This window comes from Myotis myotis, unplaced genomic scaffold (genome assembly GCF_014108235.1).
Source record: "Myotis myotis isolate mMyoMyo1 unplaced genomic scaffold, mMyoMyo1.p scaffold_m19_p_3, whole genome shotgun sequence".
In the NCBI taxonomy this organism is placed as follows: domain Eukaryota; kingdom Metazoa; phylum Chordata; class Mammalia; order Chiroptera; family Vespertilionidae; genus Myotis; species Myotis myotis.
Window position 1 is genome coordinate 157,784,941 of NW_023416335.1, and position 19,463 is coordinate 157,804,403.

The 19,463-nt window shown below is 43.8% G+C and overlaps 1 protein-coding gene and 2 non-coding genes across 3 annotated transcripts; all 3 read left to right on the top strand.

The window, feature by feature from the left end:
- Positions 1–12,668: 12,668 nt before the first annotated feature.
- On the top strand, positions 12,669–18,975 carry ATP5F1B (ATP synthase F1 subunit beta). Its single transcript, XM_036299438.1, has 10 exons — positions 12,669–12,832; positions 13,311–13,493; positions 13,736–13,910; positions 14,628–14,749; positions 14,992–15,176; positions 15,769–15,927; positions 16,051–16,173; positions 17,326–17,538; positions 17,952–18,153; positions 18,724–18,975. The coding sequence occupies exons 1-10, from the start codon at positions 12,706–12,708 to the stop codon at positions 18,819–18,821; spliced, it is 1,587 nt and encodes a 528-aa protein (XP_036155331.1). The 5' UTR covers positions 12,669–12,705; the 3' UTR covers positions 18,822–18,975.
- On the top strand, positions 13,556–13,631 carry LOC118652311. Its single transcript, XR_004966562.1, has one exon. It is a non-coding gene; the product is annotated as a small nucleolar RNA SNORD59 (small nucleolar RNA).
- On the top strand, positions 14,834–14,905 carry LOC118652312. Its single transcript, XR_004966563.1, has one exon. It is a non-coding gene; the product is annotated as a small nucleolar RNA SNORD59 (small nucleolar RNA).
- Positions 18,976–19,463: the final 488 nt, after the last annotated feature.

Sequence of the window (19,463 nt, forward strand, 5' to 3'; positions counted from 1 at the left end):
TATATTATAGTGTGGGTAATGTTTTGTGAGTGGGTCTGGAGGTAAGGAAACAAGTTAGTGCAAGAATTTAAATGGCGCCAAAGCCGGTTTGGCTCAGTGGATAGAGCGTCGGCCTGCGGACTGAAGGGTCCCAGGTTCGATTCCGGTCGAGGGCATGTACCTGGGTTGCGGGCACATCCCCGGTGGGAGATGTGCAGGAGGCAGCTGATCGATGTTTCTCTTTCATCGATGTTTCTCACTATCTCTCTCCCTTCCTCTCTGTGAAAAATCAATAAAATATATTAAAAAAAAAAATTTAAATGGCAAAAGGTAAACTTAGGTACTAGCAGAGAGATCTGGAGAGGCAGATCCCAGAGATATGTAGGTGGTCAAATAGGGTTTGGTGATAACATTTAAGGCTGCCAGTCTGCTTTTTTTTTTCCCCTTTCCTTTTTTTTTTTTTTTTTAATTGATTTCAGAGAGGAAGGGGGAGAGAGAAACATCAATGGTGAGAGAGTCATCGATTGGCTGCCTCCACACCCTATACTGGGGATTGAGCCTGCAACCTTGGGCATGTGTTCTGAGCAGGAATCAATTTGACCTGGTTCATAGGTCAACGTTCAACCACTGAACCACACCAGCTGGGCTTGCTTTGCTCTTAATACTTAGCAGTCTTTTCCAAAGTGAAAAACAAACCATGTCATTTGCTTTTAAGTTACATTGTCAACCTGGATAATTTCATTGTTTATGTGAAGAACCTATCTAAAACTCTGGCCTAAATTTCTTAGCCTTGTATCAGTGACCTTTACTTGCATACTATATTTAGCAGCCCATCCCCTTGGCTGTATCATGATGATCCTAAAGTCAGGAGTGGGATAACTATAAAGCTGCTTCCCCTGCAACTAATAGCTTTCATGAGGAGTATACCAGTCCTTCAACCGTTGTTCTTTTCTCACAGCTAATTAGCATTTAGCTCTGGTTCCTTCCCTATCTCTAGCCCTCTGCCTCATCTTGAACCTGGTGGTTCTCAGCCAAAATCATGGGGTTCTGATAATGTGGATTCCTAGGTCTCGACAAAGGCTTTATTAGGTGCATGTTGGGCCCAGAAATTTGCAATTTAACTGATACTTGAGATCAGTGAAGTGTGGTCACCAGACCAGCAGCATCAGTCCCACCTAGAAATTGGTTAGAAATGTAAATTCTGGGCCCCCAAACAGACTTTTCAATGAGAAACTTGAGAGGGTAAAGTCCAGTAAGCTATCTTAAGCCTTCTAGGTGATTCTGATTCAAAGTTTGACAATCACTGTTTTAGAGAACTCCATCTAGCTAGTGATTACCAGATGCAGGTAGTTCCTGGTCCACTCATGGGAAAATAAATCATTAAATTCTTTTCTAAATATATTTTTACTTTTAATCTTTTTTAAAAAATTTTATTGATTTTTAGAGGGAGTGGGAGAAAAACATCGTGAGGCAAAACATCCATCACTGCCTCCTGCATGCCACCTATTGGTGATCCAGTCAGCAATCTTGGATGCCCAACCAACTGAGCCACACCGGTCAGGGCTTTATTGATTTGAAAGAGAGAAACATCAATTTGTTCAACTTATTCATGCACCTGCCAGTTGATTTTTTTAAAAAAATTTTTTTTTAATATATTTTATTGATTTTTTACAGAGAGGAAGGGAAAGAGATACAGAGTTAGAAACATCGATCAGCTGCCTCCTGCACATCTCCCACTAGGGATGTGCCCGCAACCCAGGTACATGCCCTTGACCGGAATCGAACCCGGGACCCTTCAGTCCACAGGCCGACGCTCTATCCACTGAGCCAAACCGGTTTCGGCATTTTTTTAAAAAAATTTTTTGAGAGAGAGGAAGGGAGAGGGATAGAGAGATAGAAACATAAGTGAGAGCGGAACATCATCAATTGGCTGCCTCCTGCACGGCCCCTTCTGAGGATTGAGCTTGCAACTGAGGTACATGCCCTTGACCAGAATCGAACCTGGGACCTTTCAGTCTGCAGGCTGACGCTCTATCCACTGAGCGAAAAACCAGCGAGGGCCTACTGGTTGATTCGTGCATGTACCCTGACCAGGGATCAAACCCACAACCTTGGCATATTGGGACAACTCTCCAACAGAGCTACCCAGCCAGGGCCTCATTAATCAAATTCTTACCTAATGATGGGGGAAATCCTTCTAAGCATAATACAGAAAATCTAGAAGGTAAAAGTAAAAGTTAACAAATCTAACATTAAAAATTACATGCCGAAACTGGTTTGGCTCAGTGGATAGAGCATCAGCCTGTGGACTGAAGGGTCCTGGGTTCGATTCCGGTCGGGGGCATGTGCCTTGGTTGCGGGCATATCCCCAGTGGGAGATGTGCAGGAGGCAGCTGATCGATGTTTCTCTCTCATCGATGTTTCTAACTATCTCCCTCTCTGTAAAAAATCAATAAAATATATTTTTAAAAAAATTACATAGGGCCCTAACCGGTTTGGCTTAGTGGATAGAGTGTCTGCCTGCAGACTGAAAGGTCCCAGGTTCGATTCCGGTCAAGGGCATGTACCTTGGTTGCGGGCACATCCCCAGTAGGAGGTGTGCAGGAGGCAGCTGATTGGTGTTTCTCATCGATATTTCTAACTCTCCCTCTCCCTTCCTCTCTGTAAAAAATCAATAAAATATATTTTTAAAAAAATTACATAGGTTGCCCTGGTCGAGTAGCTTGGTTAGAGCACTTACCTGATGCTCCAAGGTTGTGGGTTTAATCCCCGGTCAGGACACATAAAAGGATCAACCAGTGAATGCATAAATAAGTGGAACAGCAAATCAATGTTTCCCTTCCTCTCTAAAAATTAATTTAAAAAAACTACATAGGTCAAAGGTACCATTAGGTTAAAAGATAAGTGATAGAAGAAAATACTTAAGACATTTAACAGCATTTGAAGATCACAATCACTATGACAAGGTAATAGGGGAAAAATGGGAATTCACTGAAGAAATAAATGACCAATAAACATGAAAGAATTCCAGGAATTTGCAATTTAACTGATACTTGAGTTCATTAAGTTGTGGAAATGCAAGTATAATCAAAGTAATTTTATTCATTTTTAAAAATTCCTCACCCAAGGATATGTTTATTGATTTTAGAGTGAGAGAGGAAGGGAAAGATTGATGTGAAACAGACACATCAATCAGTTGCTTCCTGTTTGTGCCCTGACTGGGAATCAAACCCATATCCTTTTGGTGTATGGGTCAACACTCCAACCAACTGAGCCACCCGGCCAGGGCATAATTTCATTCATTTAACAATAGCCACAGTTAAAAGTTTTGGCAAGGATTCTAGGGATCTAGTAAATTAGCAAGATGGTTTTAGAAGGCCATTTGGCAGAATCTCATTTAAACGAACATAATTTTAAGCCATTTTATTTCTAGGATTCTACATTTAGTAGATTCCTGGCCAAGTATGTCAAACTCACAGCCGTCAGGCTGCATGCGAGTTTGACATACTTGGTGTACACAATGACGTATGCAAGCTCTCTTGAAAATTCAATATTACATGTAATAGCCACATTGACACAATCCAAATGACCATTAATGGAGTGTACTCATGATCGGTAAAGTAAATGTATTGACTCAAAAAGTTCTCCAAAACAAAAATCAGAAAACTTTGAAAGTTTTCTGTAGTGTGCTTCCACTGAGGTTTTTACAAAACAGGAATGTATACATTATATGTGTATGGAATGGATAGAAAATGAATGGGACATTGTAAAATGTTTTTTAGTGGTTATTTCTGGGAAAGGGGTGAAATTTTAGGGGTAGTGGTGAAAGGACTTATTTTAATCCTTTATACCTAGAGTATGTTTATGTATTGTGTAAAAATACTTTGGTCTGAGAATATTGGATTTCTGAGGAAGAACTTTTTAGAGTGGTAAAAGTTGGGAATGACCGTGGAGAGTAGGATGCTTAAGTGAGATGTGAAACTAATTGGAATTGAAAAGATTAAAGCATTCTGAAGCTGAATGGATTGTTTTCGTGGAATTTGAAATCATCCAAGATGATTGTCAAGAAATGTGGTTAAGCCCTAACCTGTTTGGCTCAGTGGATAGAGCGTCGGCCTGTGGACTTAAGGGTCCCGGGTTCGATTCCGGTCAGGGCATGTACCTTGGTTGCGGGCACATCCCCAGTGGGGGGTGTGCAGGAGGCAGCTGATCGATGTTTCTCTCTCATCGATGTTTCTAACTCTCTATCCCTCTCCCTTACTTTCTGTAAAAAATCAATAAAAGATATTTTTAAAAAAAGAAGGGAAAAAAAAAGAAATGTGGTTAAAAAAATAAAAAGAAAATGTGGTAGAGCCCGGCTGGGGTGGCTCAGTGGTTGAGCATCAACCTATGAATCAGGAGGTCACTTCAATTCCTGGTCAGAGCACATGCTCGGATTGCCGGCTCGATCCCCAGTGGGGGGCGTGCAGGAGGCAGCCAATTGATGATTCTCCCTCATCATTAATGTTTCTCCCTGTCCCTCTCTGAAATCAATAAAGATATATTAAAATATATATATATATATTTTTTTTTTTTTTTAAAGAAATGTGGTAGAGATAGAAAACATTCTACCAATTACCAGAGTACTGGAATAATATGGAGCATGATCATAGTGGAATGGCAATAAAGTAAAGAGTTGGAAAATGCAATTTTTTTTTTAAATATATTTTATTGATTTTTTACAGAGAGGAAGGGAGAGAGAAAGAGGGTTAGAAACATCGATGAGAGAGAAACATCGATCAGCTGCCTCCTGCACTCCCTACTGGGGACCTGCCCGCAACCCAGGTACATGCCCTTGACCGGAATCGAACCTGGGACCCTTCAGTCCGCAGGCCGACGCTCTATCCATTGAGCCAAACCGGTTTTGGCGGAAAATGCAATTTTTACCTTAAGATAAAATTGAAATGGTTTTCAGCCATAAATTATGGGGTCAGTCATTTGGAATTAACTTCAGGTAAGAAATCAGATTAGTTCTTTGTGGTTCCTATTGTCCCATGTAAAGTAACTTGTATTTTACATGAAATATTACCTGATATCTGGGAATCAAGAAATGTGAAGTAGAACTCTAGATGATATTCGTTCAGAAAGACTGTTGCCCATTGGTTGATCTTCCACCCATGCACCAGGAGTTCGGTCGCTGGTTCCATTCCTAATCAGGGCACATGTTTCTATCTCTCTCTCTCCCTTCCTCTCTGAAATAAATAAAAACAAACAAAAAAAAAGTGAACCCATAAAAAGCCTGTTAAGGCCCATCTCATCCCAAGCTAGTCAAGTTTATTTACTTCTTTTTCACACAGTATTATAAATTTAGCAGGTAATCTGATTTCAGAGGAGGACAAGAGATTGCTGAGGGCAAACATTGACAGCAAAGGAGTTAGAAAAAAGGTTCACGAATGAACATAATGGAGTAATGGCTCTATATAGGGCAGGGGTGGGCAACCTTTTTGTGAGTGCGTGCCAAAACCAGCAAAATCTCTGACTCAAAATTCTTCTGCGTGCCAACCCTAATTTTTTGAGAACATGTTACGCCTACTTGATATCTCTTAAGGTGTACGTATATGAAGAACCTTGAAGAAATAATAAAATTCATTCAAGCGACAAAAACACAGTATATGATGATGAAAAATACATTTTTTAAATGTATACATACACTGATAGTCCGACAGAAAACTTTGACTCCGTTGGATATTATCACTGGGACTTTTGCTGCTGCATCACTGATGACAGATTTTACATCAGGTTTATATTTCCTGGCCTTCAGAGAGATGCACGAGCTACTACTTTCATCCGTCAGGCTACTCCTATTACGAGACTTAACAAAATTCATCACTGAAAACAAAGATTCACAAGCGTGTGTGAATGAAACCAAAACACTGGTCGGATCTAGGAAGGCAGGGAGAGTTAAGGCAGAGGCATAGAAATTGCCCTTCCCCTCTCTCGTCAATCCATGTCTATGGTCTTTAAGATAACTTGTTATGTAAAATTATTTATTTATCTAAGATGCACCTACACTGAATTTATCTGAAAAATAAAAAAGTCAATATTAAGAAAAAAATTGTAAATGGAAGATTATAAGAGAGGGTTTCGAGTGCCAGCAAAAGTTACTGGCGTGCCATGTTTGGCACGCGTGCCAGGGGTTGCCCACCTCTGATATAGGGTGTCCCACAAAATATTTACATATTTTGAATAATGATTAATTCCAATGGGTTAAAGCTGAAAAGAAACAACAATTGAGCTATCAGCTCTAAAGGATATATGCATTTTTGGGGGACAACCTATATATCTACTTCAGTAACATTTAAGCATTTAGCTTTGCAATATGATACAAAGATTTAATAGCTCAAATGTCAAAGAAAAAGTTTACTTGATAATCTGCTAAGAGAACAGATAAATGTGTGATAACTTTTCAAAAAGTGGTGTTTTAGCCCTGATCAGTTTGGCTCAGTGAATGGAGCGTCGGCCTGCGGACTCAGGGGGGTCCCGGGTTCGATTCCGGTCGGGGGCATGTGCCTTGGTTGCGGGCGCATCCCCGGTGGGGAGTGTGCAGGAGGCGGCTAATCGATGTTTCTCTCTCATCGATGTTTCTAACTCTATTTCTCTCCCTTCCTCTCTGTAAAAAATCAATAAAATATATTAAAAAAAAAAAAAAAAGTGGTGTTTTAGCCCTGGCAGGTATTGCTCGATTGGGCGTCATTCCATGTACCAAGGAGGTAGCCCATGGATGTTCTGCTCTCATCCCGTCAATGTTTCTCCCTCTTTCTTCCTTTCTAAAAATATTTTTGCCCAGCCCATGTGGCTCAGCAGTAGAGTGTTGACCCAGGAACCAAGAGGTCGCATGGTTCAATTCCTGGTTAGGGCACATGCCTGGTTTCAGGCTTAGTCCCCAGTAGGGGGCATGCAGAATACAGCCAATTGATGTTTCTCTTTCATCAATGTTTCTATCTCCCTCTCCCTTGCTCTCTAAAGTGATGATTTTAAAGTGATGAGTTTCAGTTACCTGGGAATTTATGTGAAAATCTTTACTTTGACACCTGGATTAAGTGAAGTGTCAGTTTAACTGTTTAATGGTTAATAAAATTTTGACCGAGACCAAAGGATCTTACCACTAAGTCAACAGTAAATAAAAATACTAGCTGACACAAATATCACTGTATGCCAGGCATTGTTCTAAATCAAGCATGTCAAACTCGAGGCCTGTGGGCCACATGTGGCCCACAATGAATATTTTTGCGGCCCAGTCAATATAACGGTATGTAAGAAACGTTCAATAAAAATTTTGTAACTTAATTTTTACAATATCCTGTTATACATAATTATTAACAAACTACAACATTCGCTAATGACCAATTATTATTTTTTTTTTTTTAACTAAGATGTCTTTATTTTTTGTGTGTGATTAATCACTATGCTTTAATTATGTTCAATTTGTAACAAGGAAATTGGGGGTCACCACAACATGAGGAACTGTATTAAAGGGTCTCAGCATTAGGAAGGTTGAGACCACTGGCCTAAGGTTTATTTCTACCTCAATTGCTGGCCCCGGTCCGGGCTTGGGCAGGAGGCAAACAACTGATGTGTTTCTCTCACATGGATTATTTCTGTCTTTCCCTCTCTCCCCCTCTCTCTCTAACCATCAATGGGAAAATATCCTCGGGTGAGGATTAAAAAAACAAATAAAGGTGGGTAACCTGGTCAGAAGGTCAGATCTTCCAAGTGGCTAGAAGCTGCTCCTCTCAGGGGGTCTGGACTGAATGTTGGAGAGCATCTCCAGGAAGGCCTGCGGGGATGGTGCCTCCACATTCTGGAAGGTGTTCTAGACTCTGCAGAACAGGATGAAGTATTTCAGCTCCAGCCAGATGAACCCGAAGTGGTTCTCATCGAACAGGAAGAAGACGCCAGGGCAGCGCCTGGGGTAGGCCAAGCCATCTGAGGTAACAATCTTCACGCCATAGAAACACATCCTGCAGGTTCGGGGGAAGTTCTCTTCTCTTGAGCGCACGCCCACAGGCAGAACAAACGGGGACAGGCTGCTCCTCCGAAGCTGCAGCCCCGGACTCCCCGCCGCTGGGCTGGGCAGGGCTCTGCCAGGCATGGCCCTCGCTTTCCTCAGCCCCTTCTTCTTGCTGCTGCTGCTGCTGCTGCTGCTGCTGCTCCCGGATCACCTGCTCCTCAATCTCCTGGACCAGGCGGGAGAGCTCATGGAAGTTGCGGAAGATCTCGCCATCCGGCTGGATGCGGCGCATGAGGTGGATCTCCAACGTCCAGATGAAGTCCGCCGTGACGCTCGTGGCCCTGGCATCCTTCCCATGGAAGCTGAGCATGGCAAGCACTAGGCGGACGTCATAGAATCCGCCTTGGAAGAGGCCTGGCCTGATGAGGTCGTCCGGGTGGCTGGGCTGGAGGTAGACGCGGCGTAGGTCACGGAGTAATCGGGCAGGCTGTCCTCCCGCAACAGCACCCGCCCGCGTTCTCCCCTAAGCCGCGTTGGTGAATCCTTTTGCTGGTCTCTCTTGATCCACTGGATGCTGAGCCTGTCCTTCTGAATCTGCATGTGGCGGCGGTGGGACAAGCTGAAGAGCTGTCCATGTACTCCACCGTGGCTGATTTCCTCTCCGTCAGGCGAATTCTGAACAACGGCGGGAATTGCAGTGGGCCATCCATATCGGTGATAATGGGAGGCCAGCACGTCGAACCAGTAATGCATAAGCCGTCCACCACGACATTCAGCAGTGTTCGATACCTATGATCTAGCTGCCACAATCCCAAATGTGTCTGTATGGGAACATCTTCGCATACACTTTGCACTAAGACATACCCCTCCTCTCCTGGCTCGGCAAGTTTTCAGGAACGCCATACTCCTCTCGGCAGCGCCGTCTCCAGATGCTGTCGATGTGCAGGATGTGGTGGAATTTGGTGCAGGCCTGGGCCAGGCTGTGCAGGTCCGTGCCGGGGAGCGAGGCGAAGATCTCCACTAGCAGCTAGGGAGGCAGGTCCTGCAGCGAGCAGTGCGGGGGCAGCATGGGGCTAGCGATTCCTCCACTCCCCGCACAGCACCGCGCTGCCGGGTGCGCCTCCACGTGCTTTGCTGCCGGGGCCAGCTTGCCCTCAGCCGCTGCCCTCTCAGCTGGGCCCTGGCACTCCTGACAACACCGCTTGCCCTCGGCCGCTGCTGTCTCAGCTGGGCCCTGACACTATTGATGACACCGACATCCCCGTGAAGAGCCCACTCGGCAGAGGCAAGCACACTCCTCCATGCCTCCACGCTTAACAGCCACCACAGAGTGGCTAATGACCAATTATTATAATCACGTTGCATTCATTTCCTTTATGCACAGGCACACCATTTCTCTCCACTAATACTAGCAGCGAATATTTCAGCAGCCGATTGCCACATCACTAGTCTTGGACTGACTTGTTTGGTGTGCGCAACAGGAAGTATTTTGCTTTTGGAGAACAAGAAAAATAGGTTTATTTGCGTTACACTTATTAATTTGTGCAGTTATTCAGTGTCTGGTAAGATAATGTTCAAGAAAAAATTAATTTTTATTAAAATGTTCTATTATTTTATGTTAATGATCACTCATTTATTTCAGCCCTTTGTATTGAGCATGTCTCTATCGAAATAAACCTACTTTTCTATGAAAATTGAAGCTTTTGTTTTTTTTTGTGGACCACATAAACTTAAACCTTGTTTATTTGGCCCATGTTAGCCTTTGAGTTTGACATGCTTGTTCTAAATGCTTCTTTCATGTATTAATCTAGTTATTTCTCAAAACAACCCTATGAGATTATTCCCATTTTATTATCTCTTTTATAGATGAGGAAAGTGATGTACAGAGATCTTATGATACTGAGAGTACATTTATTAAAGTTAGGGACAGTGAAACAAGGAAGGGCTTAGGATAGGGAAAGCAATAGGAGAGAGCCCAGGTGGAGCTGCTTTGGCTCACTGGAAAGTCAGAGACAAGGGGAACTTGGGGACAGGTTCAGGGGGTTAGCCTAGGACAGTAGTTGGCAAACTGTGACCCCTTGAGTGTGGCTCTTCCACAAAATACCACGTGCGGGTGCGCACGTACAGTGTGATTGAAACTTCGTGGCCACACTCAAGGGGCCAAAGAGCCGCATGTGGCTCGCGAGCCGCCGTTTGCCGACCACTGGCCTAGGATGAGCTGCAGTAGCCCATTGCTCTGCTGGCTGCAAGTCTCCTGAGGACCCTTAGAGTTTAGGAGATACTCTCTTGAAAGGGAAGAAAGGGTAGGTGTGCTCCCTGGAGGGAAAGTGCCTGAACAGAGATTTTAAATAACTTGCCCAATGACATGGCTGCAGTGGCAGTGCTCTTAAGGAATATCCTATCCTATCTATAGAAACTTTATCTCTATTAGTTGAGGGAAGCAAGTGAAATATATAGTGTTTTTTTTTGTTTATTTTAACATACTTTTATTGATTTAAGAGAGGGAGGGAGAGGGAGAGAAACATTAATGATGAGAGAGAATCATTGATTGGCTGCCTCCTCCACGCCCCACACTGGGGATCAAGCCTGAAACCTGGGCACATGCCCTGACCAGGAATCCAACCGTGGTTGGTTCATAGGTCGATACTCAACCATTGAGCCACATCACCTGGGATATAGGTCCTTTTTAAAAACAAACACATGTTTTTATTCATTTTTAGAAAGAGAGGAAGGGAGAGGGAGAGAGAAACATCTATGCCAGTGGTTCTCAACCTTCCTAATGCTGCGACCCTTTAATACAGTTCCTTAAGTTGTGGTGACCCCCCAACCATAAAATTATTTTTGTTGCTACTTCATAACTGTAATTTGCTACTGTTATGAATCGTAATGTAAATATCTGATATGCAGGATGTATTTTCATTGTTACAAATTGAACATAATTAAAGCATAGTGGTTAATCACAAAAAAAATATGTAATTATATATGTGTTTTCTGTTGGTCTTAGGTAACCCCTGTGAAAGGGTCGTTCGACCCCCAAAGGGGTCGCGACCCACAGGTTGAGAACCGCTGATCTATGTGAAAGAGAAACATCAATTGGCTGCTTCCTGCAACCCCCTCCCTACCCCCATAAGAGCACAGATAATTAATTTTATATCTGGTGTTAACTGATGCAGTTCATTGAAATTATCTTTGATACACTTCACCATGGAATGAATTCCTGGTTGCCAAATTCAGTAGGTCCTTTTCAGCTCTTATTTTATATGATGATTATGTGATTGATACTATTAACCACCTTTCTCCTTAATATTCCTTCCTTGATTTTTAACACCAATGTCCTTGGTCCTCTTATTCCTCTGCTGCTTCTTTGTGTGTTCATTTTTCTTTGCCTGCTCCATACAGGTTGCTGTTTTCCTTGGGTTCTATCCCTCTTACTAGGCAAGATTACCATAAGCACTTCAAATTTAACATTCTCTTCCTGTTTTCTCCTTTAAATCCTTCAGTAGTATCCCTACACTGCCAAAGAGAAAACTTTTTCACTATATGCAGAAAAATGAGAACTAATGTGGGCTGGTGGGAGAAAGTTTGGGGAAGATAGCTCCATGCCAAACTACTCCATATGGTCATGTGTGTTCTAACAGATTGAGAGTCTCTCCCATCCTGCCCCCCAAAAGCTCTGAATAAAATCAATACTTCAGAAAAGACTGCCCTGTTTATTTTATGATTTTCCATACTCAAGGAACACTTCCACACATCTACCTCTACCTAGCCTCCACTCTCATCCAAAGCCGAGACCTGGCTCCTGTTTCTCTTTTTATACTCCTCTCTTTGCTACTCTTTCTTTTTCCCTTCCTCACCTGTATTTCCACCACAGGAACATGCTATTTTATGCGAAGGTGTGCTTGTAATATCCCTCCTTTTTATTTACCCAAGGAATGTCTACTGTTTCCCAACTGTCAGCCTCCTCCACTCTGAGGCAATTCCCCACATCTCCAGGCGACCCAAATTTATCCCCTCCGTTTTCGCGCACCCACTTAACCAGGACTCATCACACTTCACTGCACTGTTTGCTCCTCTTTCTTAAAAGGGACCTCCTAGGTCTTATTTATATCTCTTTAATGCCTAGCACACATCTGTTAAATGACTGCTGACGTTAACTGATTTTATTGTACAGCTTTATATTTGTCGGGATTGCTGACCTGCTGAGCTGTCTGTAAGCTTCCAACCTCACTACCGCAAAGGAAAGTCGTGTTTTGACTCTTAGAGAAGGCCATGACCTCGCCAAGGTCACCAGCAGCGGTGCTGAACTAAGTAAGACACCAGTTCCCGAACCCCCGCCCCCGAGACTGTCATCCAGCTCAAGGTCCTATCTGAGGAGAGAGCCCAAGGGCAGCTCTGCCGCCCACGTGCTTCCCGACAGGAACTCGGCCTCCTTCCTAAACGTAGTTCCGCCAAGTACTGCCTCTAACTGACGTCCCTGTCGTCCAATTAAGCTTTGAGGCTCTGAGGGTTGCACCTAGCCGGACCATGTCCAGTAAAAAAAAGGAATTCAGATTAGCATCAATTTTGACCAATGATTGAGAAGATGAGAGATTATTAACCTATAGGAGCAGCGCTGATGATGATGAGCAGCAAACTCATCCAATGGGAGTGCCTACTGCAGAGTAGGCCTCGCCCCCATTGCCGCGATGTTGGCGGCCGCTACTGCTGCTGCGTTCAGTCTCCACCCGGACTCCGCCATGTTGGGTCTTGTGGGTCGTGTGGCCGCAGCCTCGGCCTCCGGGGCCTTGCGGGGACTCAGCCCCTCAGCGCCGTTACCCCAAGCCCAGCTCTTACTGCGGGCTGCCCCGGCAGTGCTTCAGCCTGGTAAGTGCCTTCTTGTAGTAGCTGGGTTTGTTTCTGCAGCCCCATGACCTTGAGCCGGGGGCGATTGTCGCTCGGGCCTAAGGTATCTGGTGCTAGAAGAACGCCATGGCCGCCCCCTACCCTCTAACGGATGGAGAACAAGAACGGTTCATCCAGGGGCGCTTTCTTTCATCTAATTCCGTCTAATTTTGGAAAAGGGAGGCGCAGTGTGATGGAAAAGTGCGGGCAGGTGCAATGACCTTCCCGTGGAATGGGGGCACCGAGCTCTCGAATAATGGGGTTTTGTGTGTGAAGATGGAGAATTGTGCAGGCGCTTTTTGGGTTCCTGCACGGCCCTCCCTCCGGACACGCCTTCCCTGCAAGCGGAAGGAGGTCGGGCTTGGGCTGAATTCTCCAGACCTTGTGGGTTAAGTCCATGCCCCCAGTGACCTTTTAACTGCCCTGACCCCAGCTCCTGCCAATCTTTCTTGTCTGTTAGCCAGAGACTATGCCGCCCAGACGTCCCCGGCGCCTAAGCCAGGCGCCGCCACCGGGCGGATCGTGGCCGTCATCGGTGCGGTGGTGGACGTCCAGTTCGACGAGGGACTGCCGCCCATCCTGAACGCCCTGGAAGTGCAAGGCAGGGAGACCAGGCTGGTGTTGGAGGTGGCCCAGCACCTGGGTAAGTAGAATTGTCAGGGATAGTAGAGTTTAGCTCACATAGGCCCCGATCCCGGCTGTCTTCCTTCTATGATGATTTTTTTCAAAATGACTTTCGTTCTTCTGAGTTTGCTGAAGCCACCTTTCGGTACTGAGAAGGAGTCTTGGTTGACTTACGTCTTCCATGCCACCTACACTATGTTAAATACCATGAAGCCATGTTGGTTGTATGTACCACCCTGCAGCAATGCCTTTATCTGACAGGTGAGAGCACTGTAAGGACCATTGCCATGGACGGTACAGAAGGCTTGGTTAGAGGCCAGAAAGTCCTGGATTCTGGTGCACCCATCAGAATTCCCGTTGGTCCTGAGACCTTGGGCCGAATTATGAATGTCATTGGAGAACCTATTGATGAGAGAGGCCCCATCAAAACCAAACAGTAAGTATCCTCTCGCTGCATCTATACACTGAGGAACTGCTTTTTCTTGCAGTCTTATACATTAGGTGACGCTTTTTAGTATGGCAGAATTTTTCTGTGGAGAATACTTAAAAATGCTGTCATATTCGATTATTAAAGCTACACAATGCAATTTCTTTAGAAGAAAATTAAGGATGCAGAAATTCTGATTATAAAAAAAAAACACCTGCTTAGGACCCAAGTTGATTATTTGAGTTTTAATGCCGATGGCTTATGTTGTGGGATTTCTAGAACTTGCATGATTCTTGTGTGAAGAAGTGCTGTTAGGTTAGGACTCAGTAAAGGAAAATCTTTTTTTGACTTCAGAGAGAGGAAAGGAGGGGGGGGGGAGGGGCGGGGAGAGAGAGGGAGAAAACATTAATGATGAGAGAGAATCATCGAAGGGGCTGCCTCCTGCATGCCCCACCCGGATCGAGCCTGCAACCCCGGCATGTGCCCTGACTGGGAATCGAACTGTGACTTCCTAGTTCATAGGTCAACCACTGAGCCACGCTGGCCAGGCAAAGGAAACATCTTTATGACAGTTAAAGTTGGCAGGTGAAGGGATTATTGTTTCCCAAGATAATGAAATTCCCCTTGGTAAGAGGAGATGAGACTAAGTAAAGGGTTACACTTGGGAGTTGAGAGGAACCTTTCAACAAGATGAATAGACACTGGTCTTCTCTTCTGCCTTTGCAGATTTGCTGCTATTCATGCTGAGGCTCCTGAGTTCGTTGAGATGAGTGTTGAGCAGGAAATTTTGGTTACTGGTATCAAGGTTGTGGATCTCCTGGCTCCCTATGCCAAGGGTGGCAAAATTGGTATGTTAGTGGTGGGTGCATATTTTCCAAACAGTGTGGAGAGAAAAACATCCTACCATGTTGTGAGGGGTACTGAGGATCTACCCCTTGCTGATGAATAGCTTCTGACTTTCGTTCTTCTGAGTTTGCTGAAGCCAGATGCCATTTCTGAGAGGGAAAAAGATGGAAAGAACTTTTTTTTTAAATTTGCTTCTTTAGGAATATAGAACTCTTAACTATTCTTTTTTCTCAACCTCTCCCAGGGCTCTTTGGTGGTGCAGGAGTTGGCAAGACTGTACTGATCATGGAGTTAATCAACAACGTTGCCAAAGCCCATGGTGGTTATTCTGTGTTTGCTGGTGTTGGTGAGAGAACACGAGAGGGCAATGACTTATACCATGAAATGATTGAGTCTGGTGTTATCAACTTAAAAGATGCTACCTCCAAGGTGAGCACTGAACTGATTAATGTTCACATATCAGGTGTGCTAGGAAATTACTGCAGTGGACTGCATTGCTAGCTGAAGCCATGGTTTTTTTTTTCTTTTAGTGTCCCAGGACCTACAAAGGAAATTCCTGTCAGTGTTTTCCCCCCAATTTGTAATATACTAGTGCACATTTGATTACATTTCCAGACTCTTTATGGTAGATAGACCCATCATTTGAAAGCTAATTTTGGGGAGAGTTTATTTCCTTCCTACTACCTCAGTAATTTTCAGACTTACCTCAGTGATACAAGAAATTATCTTTTGTGTTTTGAACTGCAACTCTAAAAGGAAACAAAATTTGTGAATAAAAACATTAACACCTTCTGAGAAGGGAGTTTTTTTGTAGTTTAACTGATTTGGGGACCTTGGGATATATGGCTTCCATACTCCTCTGTGGGATTTTCATTTTGCTAGGGGAGAGTGCTAACAATCCCCCACTACCGCTAATTATGCAGTCGAGTTTCCTACATTTGGATACGTCTGCCTTTGGAGCCTGCGTCAATGATCCCTGAGCTCCACATTCAAGTTTTCTGATTGTGTATGATTATTGCAGGTAGCACTGGTGTACGGTCAAATGAATGAACCACCTGGTGCTCGTGCCCGGGTAGCTCTGACTGGACTGACTGTGGCTGAATACTTCAGAGACCAAGAAGGTCAAGATGTACTGCTGTTTATCGATAACATCTTTCGCTTCACCCAGGCTGGCTCAGAGGTAAGAGAGAGAGCTTCAGAAGACCTAGTTCATTTAACCTTTCTATGGAATGATGCACATGAGGCTGAAGATACAGATACCTAAGACCTTTCGTTCTTAGTTCTTTTTTTTTTTTTTTTTTAGGTGTCTGCTTTATTGGGCAGAATCCCTTCTGCTGTAGGCTACCAGCCTACCCTGGCTACTGATATGGGTACCATGCAGGAAAGAATCACCACTACCAAGAAGGGATCTATCACTTCTGTGCAGGTAAGAACAATTAAGTAAATGAAGGTCTAATTTGTATAAAGGCATGTACAGAGAAGCATCAAACTTAATTACTTACATCTCAAGAGGCTTTTAACTGGGCTCATGTGCTCTCTGAAATGAAGGGTAAAATTTTATATGTTCATGTCAAAAATCCTAAAAGGTTAAACATTCATCTAAAATAGTTGAATAATGCCTTAACTGGTTTGGCTCTGTCGATAGAGTGTCGGCCTGCGGACTGAAGGTCCCAGGTTCGATTCCAGTCAAGGGCATGTATCTTGGTTGCAGGCACATCTCCAGTAGGGGGTGTGCAGGAGGCAGCTGGTCGATGTTTCTCTCTCATCGATGTTTCTAACTCTCTATCCCTCTCCCTTCCTCTCTGTAAAAATCAATAAAAATATATAAAAAAAATAAAATAAAAAATAAAATAAAATAGTTGAATAAATGTAGATCACAAAGTAGTGGTTTCCAGCCTGAGGGGTGGTGGGGGGGGGGGGGTCGAACTACATGGAAATTGAGCAGTAAATGTGTTGCATTAATGTACTACAAATTTTTAAATATTTATATATGGTGTTTATAGTAAAATTATAAAACTGTCTAAGTTGTGTGGTAACTTTCATGATTCATTTTTCTAGTGAACTGTGGTTCAAGGTATTTTTGTTTTAATTCAGAAAGTGGGTATGATTATAATAGAGTTAAAATGTAGGGTGAAAAACAGAAGGAATGGCCCAGCCGGTGTGCTCAGTAGTTGGACATCGACCCATGAACCATGTGGTCGCTGGTTTGATTCCCGGTCAGGGCACATGCCTGGGTTGCAGTCTCCATCCACAGTATGGGGTGTGCAGGAGGCAGTCAATCGCTATCTTTCCCATTGATGTGTCTATATCTCAGTCCCTCTCCCTTCCTCTCTCTCAAAAATCAATACAAATATTTTTTTAAAGGAATGACAATAGAAATTCTTTCATTACAGCTTAGAGGGACCAGATAATCTGTAAACTCAGCCGCTATTAGGGGTGGTAAGAAGGTTCTTTTGAGGTGGACTCTTGAATGCTAAGATGGAGTGAGAACGAGGACAGGTTAGGAAGGGGGATGGCTTAAGTAGAATTAATTAGCTTTGGCTTCTGTTGTTCCTCATGGCTTTTTGACTCACTTTAGGCTATCTATGTGCCTGCCGATGACTTGACTGACCCTGCCCCTGCCACTACCTTTGCCCATTTGGATGCTACCACAGTGTTGTCCCGTGCTATTGCTGAACTGGGCATCTACCCAGCTGTGGATCCTCTAGACTCCACCTCTCGCATCATGGATCCCAACATTGTTGGCAATGAGCATTATGATGTTGCCCGTGGGGTGCAAAAGATCCTACAGGTGAGTATTATTGTAGGTGAGATTAGTGTCCATAAAATCATACAGAGGGAATTAAGGGACTGTATTAGTATCAGATCTTCCCTGGTGACTTCTATGCTTTGCTTTAGAGCAAGGAAAACAGACAGGCAGTTTCTAGTGCATGTTAATGGGGCCCCTTTGGAATCCAATTTTATCTAACAGTACTACACTAGCAGTAGAAAGAACAAGACACTGATCTTAGCTGAGGGCCCTCTCTTACCACTACGATAGGTAACTTTTCTTCCACTAACTCATTTCACTTATAAAGTGAGGTAAAGTGCTGAAATGCTTTGTACAAAGCTCAGTGTGAGTGTAAGGTGATATTAACCCTTAGGTTTTTGTCCAAATTAAAGGAATGTGACTACTTATTCCGGGCTATCTTGTTTTTTTCATAGGACTACAAATCCCTCCAGGATATCATTGCCATTCTGGGTATGGATGAACTTTCTGAGGAAGACAAGTTGACTGTGTCCCGTGCACGGAAAATACAGCGTTTCTTGTCTCAGCCATTCCAGGTTGCTGAGGTCTTCACAGGTCATATGGGGAAGTTGGTACCCCTGAAGGAGACCATCAAAGGATTCCAACAGATTTTGGCAGGTGAGATTTCAAGTATAAACCTGCACATAAGTGGCAGAGAAACTGAAATCTCTTGAATGCTTGCTGTGTTATGTTCCGATTGCAGCAGCCATCAAACAATGTATAAATATATCGCGCCTAATTACATAATTTTAAAAAATAAAACACAAGCTATTTCCCATTAATTTTCTTTGGAAATACTATATTCTGAGAGTGAGACATGTATTACTTTTCTTATCAGCCAACACTGAGTGCATTCAGTATTAGCTACTCTTCTAAGTGAATTACAAGATCCTATGAGGAAGGCATTATCTTGTTTTACAAATTAGGGGACTTAAAACACAGAAAGGTTTAAAATAACCAGTCCCAATATTGCAGCCAACGTATAGAGCAAGAATTTGAACCCAGAATATGTGGCACCAGATCATCTGTTCTTAACCCATACTGTATCATGTCCTGTAAATTGGATTTGTGAGGGAAGTTTGCTAAGAAAAGATTTCTGACTGGTAGCCTCAAGTGGTGATGTAAAGTTGATATCTCTCCACTTCTCACCAGTTGGGGTGTTTTGTTTTTGTGTGTTTTTCCATACAGGTGAATATGACCATCTCCCAGAACAGGCCTTCTATATGGTGGGACCCATTGAAGAAGCTGTGGCAAAAGCTGCTAAGCTGGCCGAAGAGCATTCTTGAGAGGATCCCAGCACTCTTCCTCCAAGCTGTCTCTCTCCTTGACCCTGATCCCAAAAGTTCAGTTTTCTCTGTTAAGGCACATGAGAGCCTTGATTGAAGACATTGTGTTCTGTCTGAAGAGTAAGGTTTCCAATAAAATGTACATCTCTCTGAATCTGTTTTTCTTGGTCCTAACAACACAGCCAACACTGATGTTAATTTTGTTTTGTTTTTTTAAGTTGAGCAGCTTTTTTTTTTTTTTTAATTGATTTTTTTAGAGAGAGGAAGGGAGAGGATAGAGAGTTAGAAACATTGATGAGAGTGAAACATGGATCAGCTGCCTCCTGCACACTCCCTACTGGGGATGTGCCCACAACCAAGGTACATACCCTTGACCGGAATCGAGCAGGCTGACGCTCTATCCACTGAGCCAAACTGGTTAGGGCAACACTGAAGTTTTTAACAGTAATTTTAGAGTTGCCACACAAAACCTCACAAAGTAGGCCATATGTTTAAAATGGGCTCCCCCTGCCGAAACCGGTTTGGCTCAGTGGATGGAGCGTCGGCTTGCGGACTGAGGGGTCCCAGGTTCGATTCCGGTCGGGGGCATGTACCTGGGTTGCGGGCACATCCCCCAGTGGGAGATGTGCAGGAGGCAGCTGA

Coding starts and splice junctions, on each gene's coding strand:
- ATP5F1B (XM_036299438.1), top strand. CDS start 12,706: ATGTTGGGTCTTGTGGGTCGTGTGGCCGCAGCCTCGGCCTCCGGGGCC. Junction 15,928..16,050: donor TCACCCAGGCTGGCTCAGAG/GTAAGAGAGAGA, acceptor TTTTTTTTTTAG/GTGTCTGCTTTATTGGGCAG. Junction 16,174..17,325: donor GATCTATCACTTCTGTGCAG/GTAAGAACAATT, acceptor GACTCACTTTAG/GCTATCTATGTGCCTGCCGA.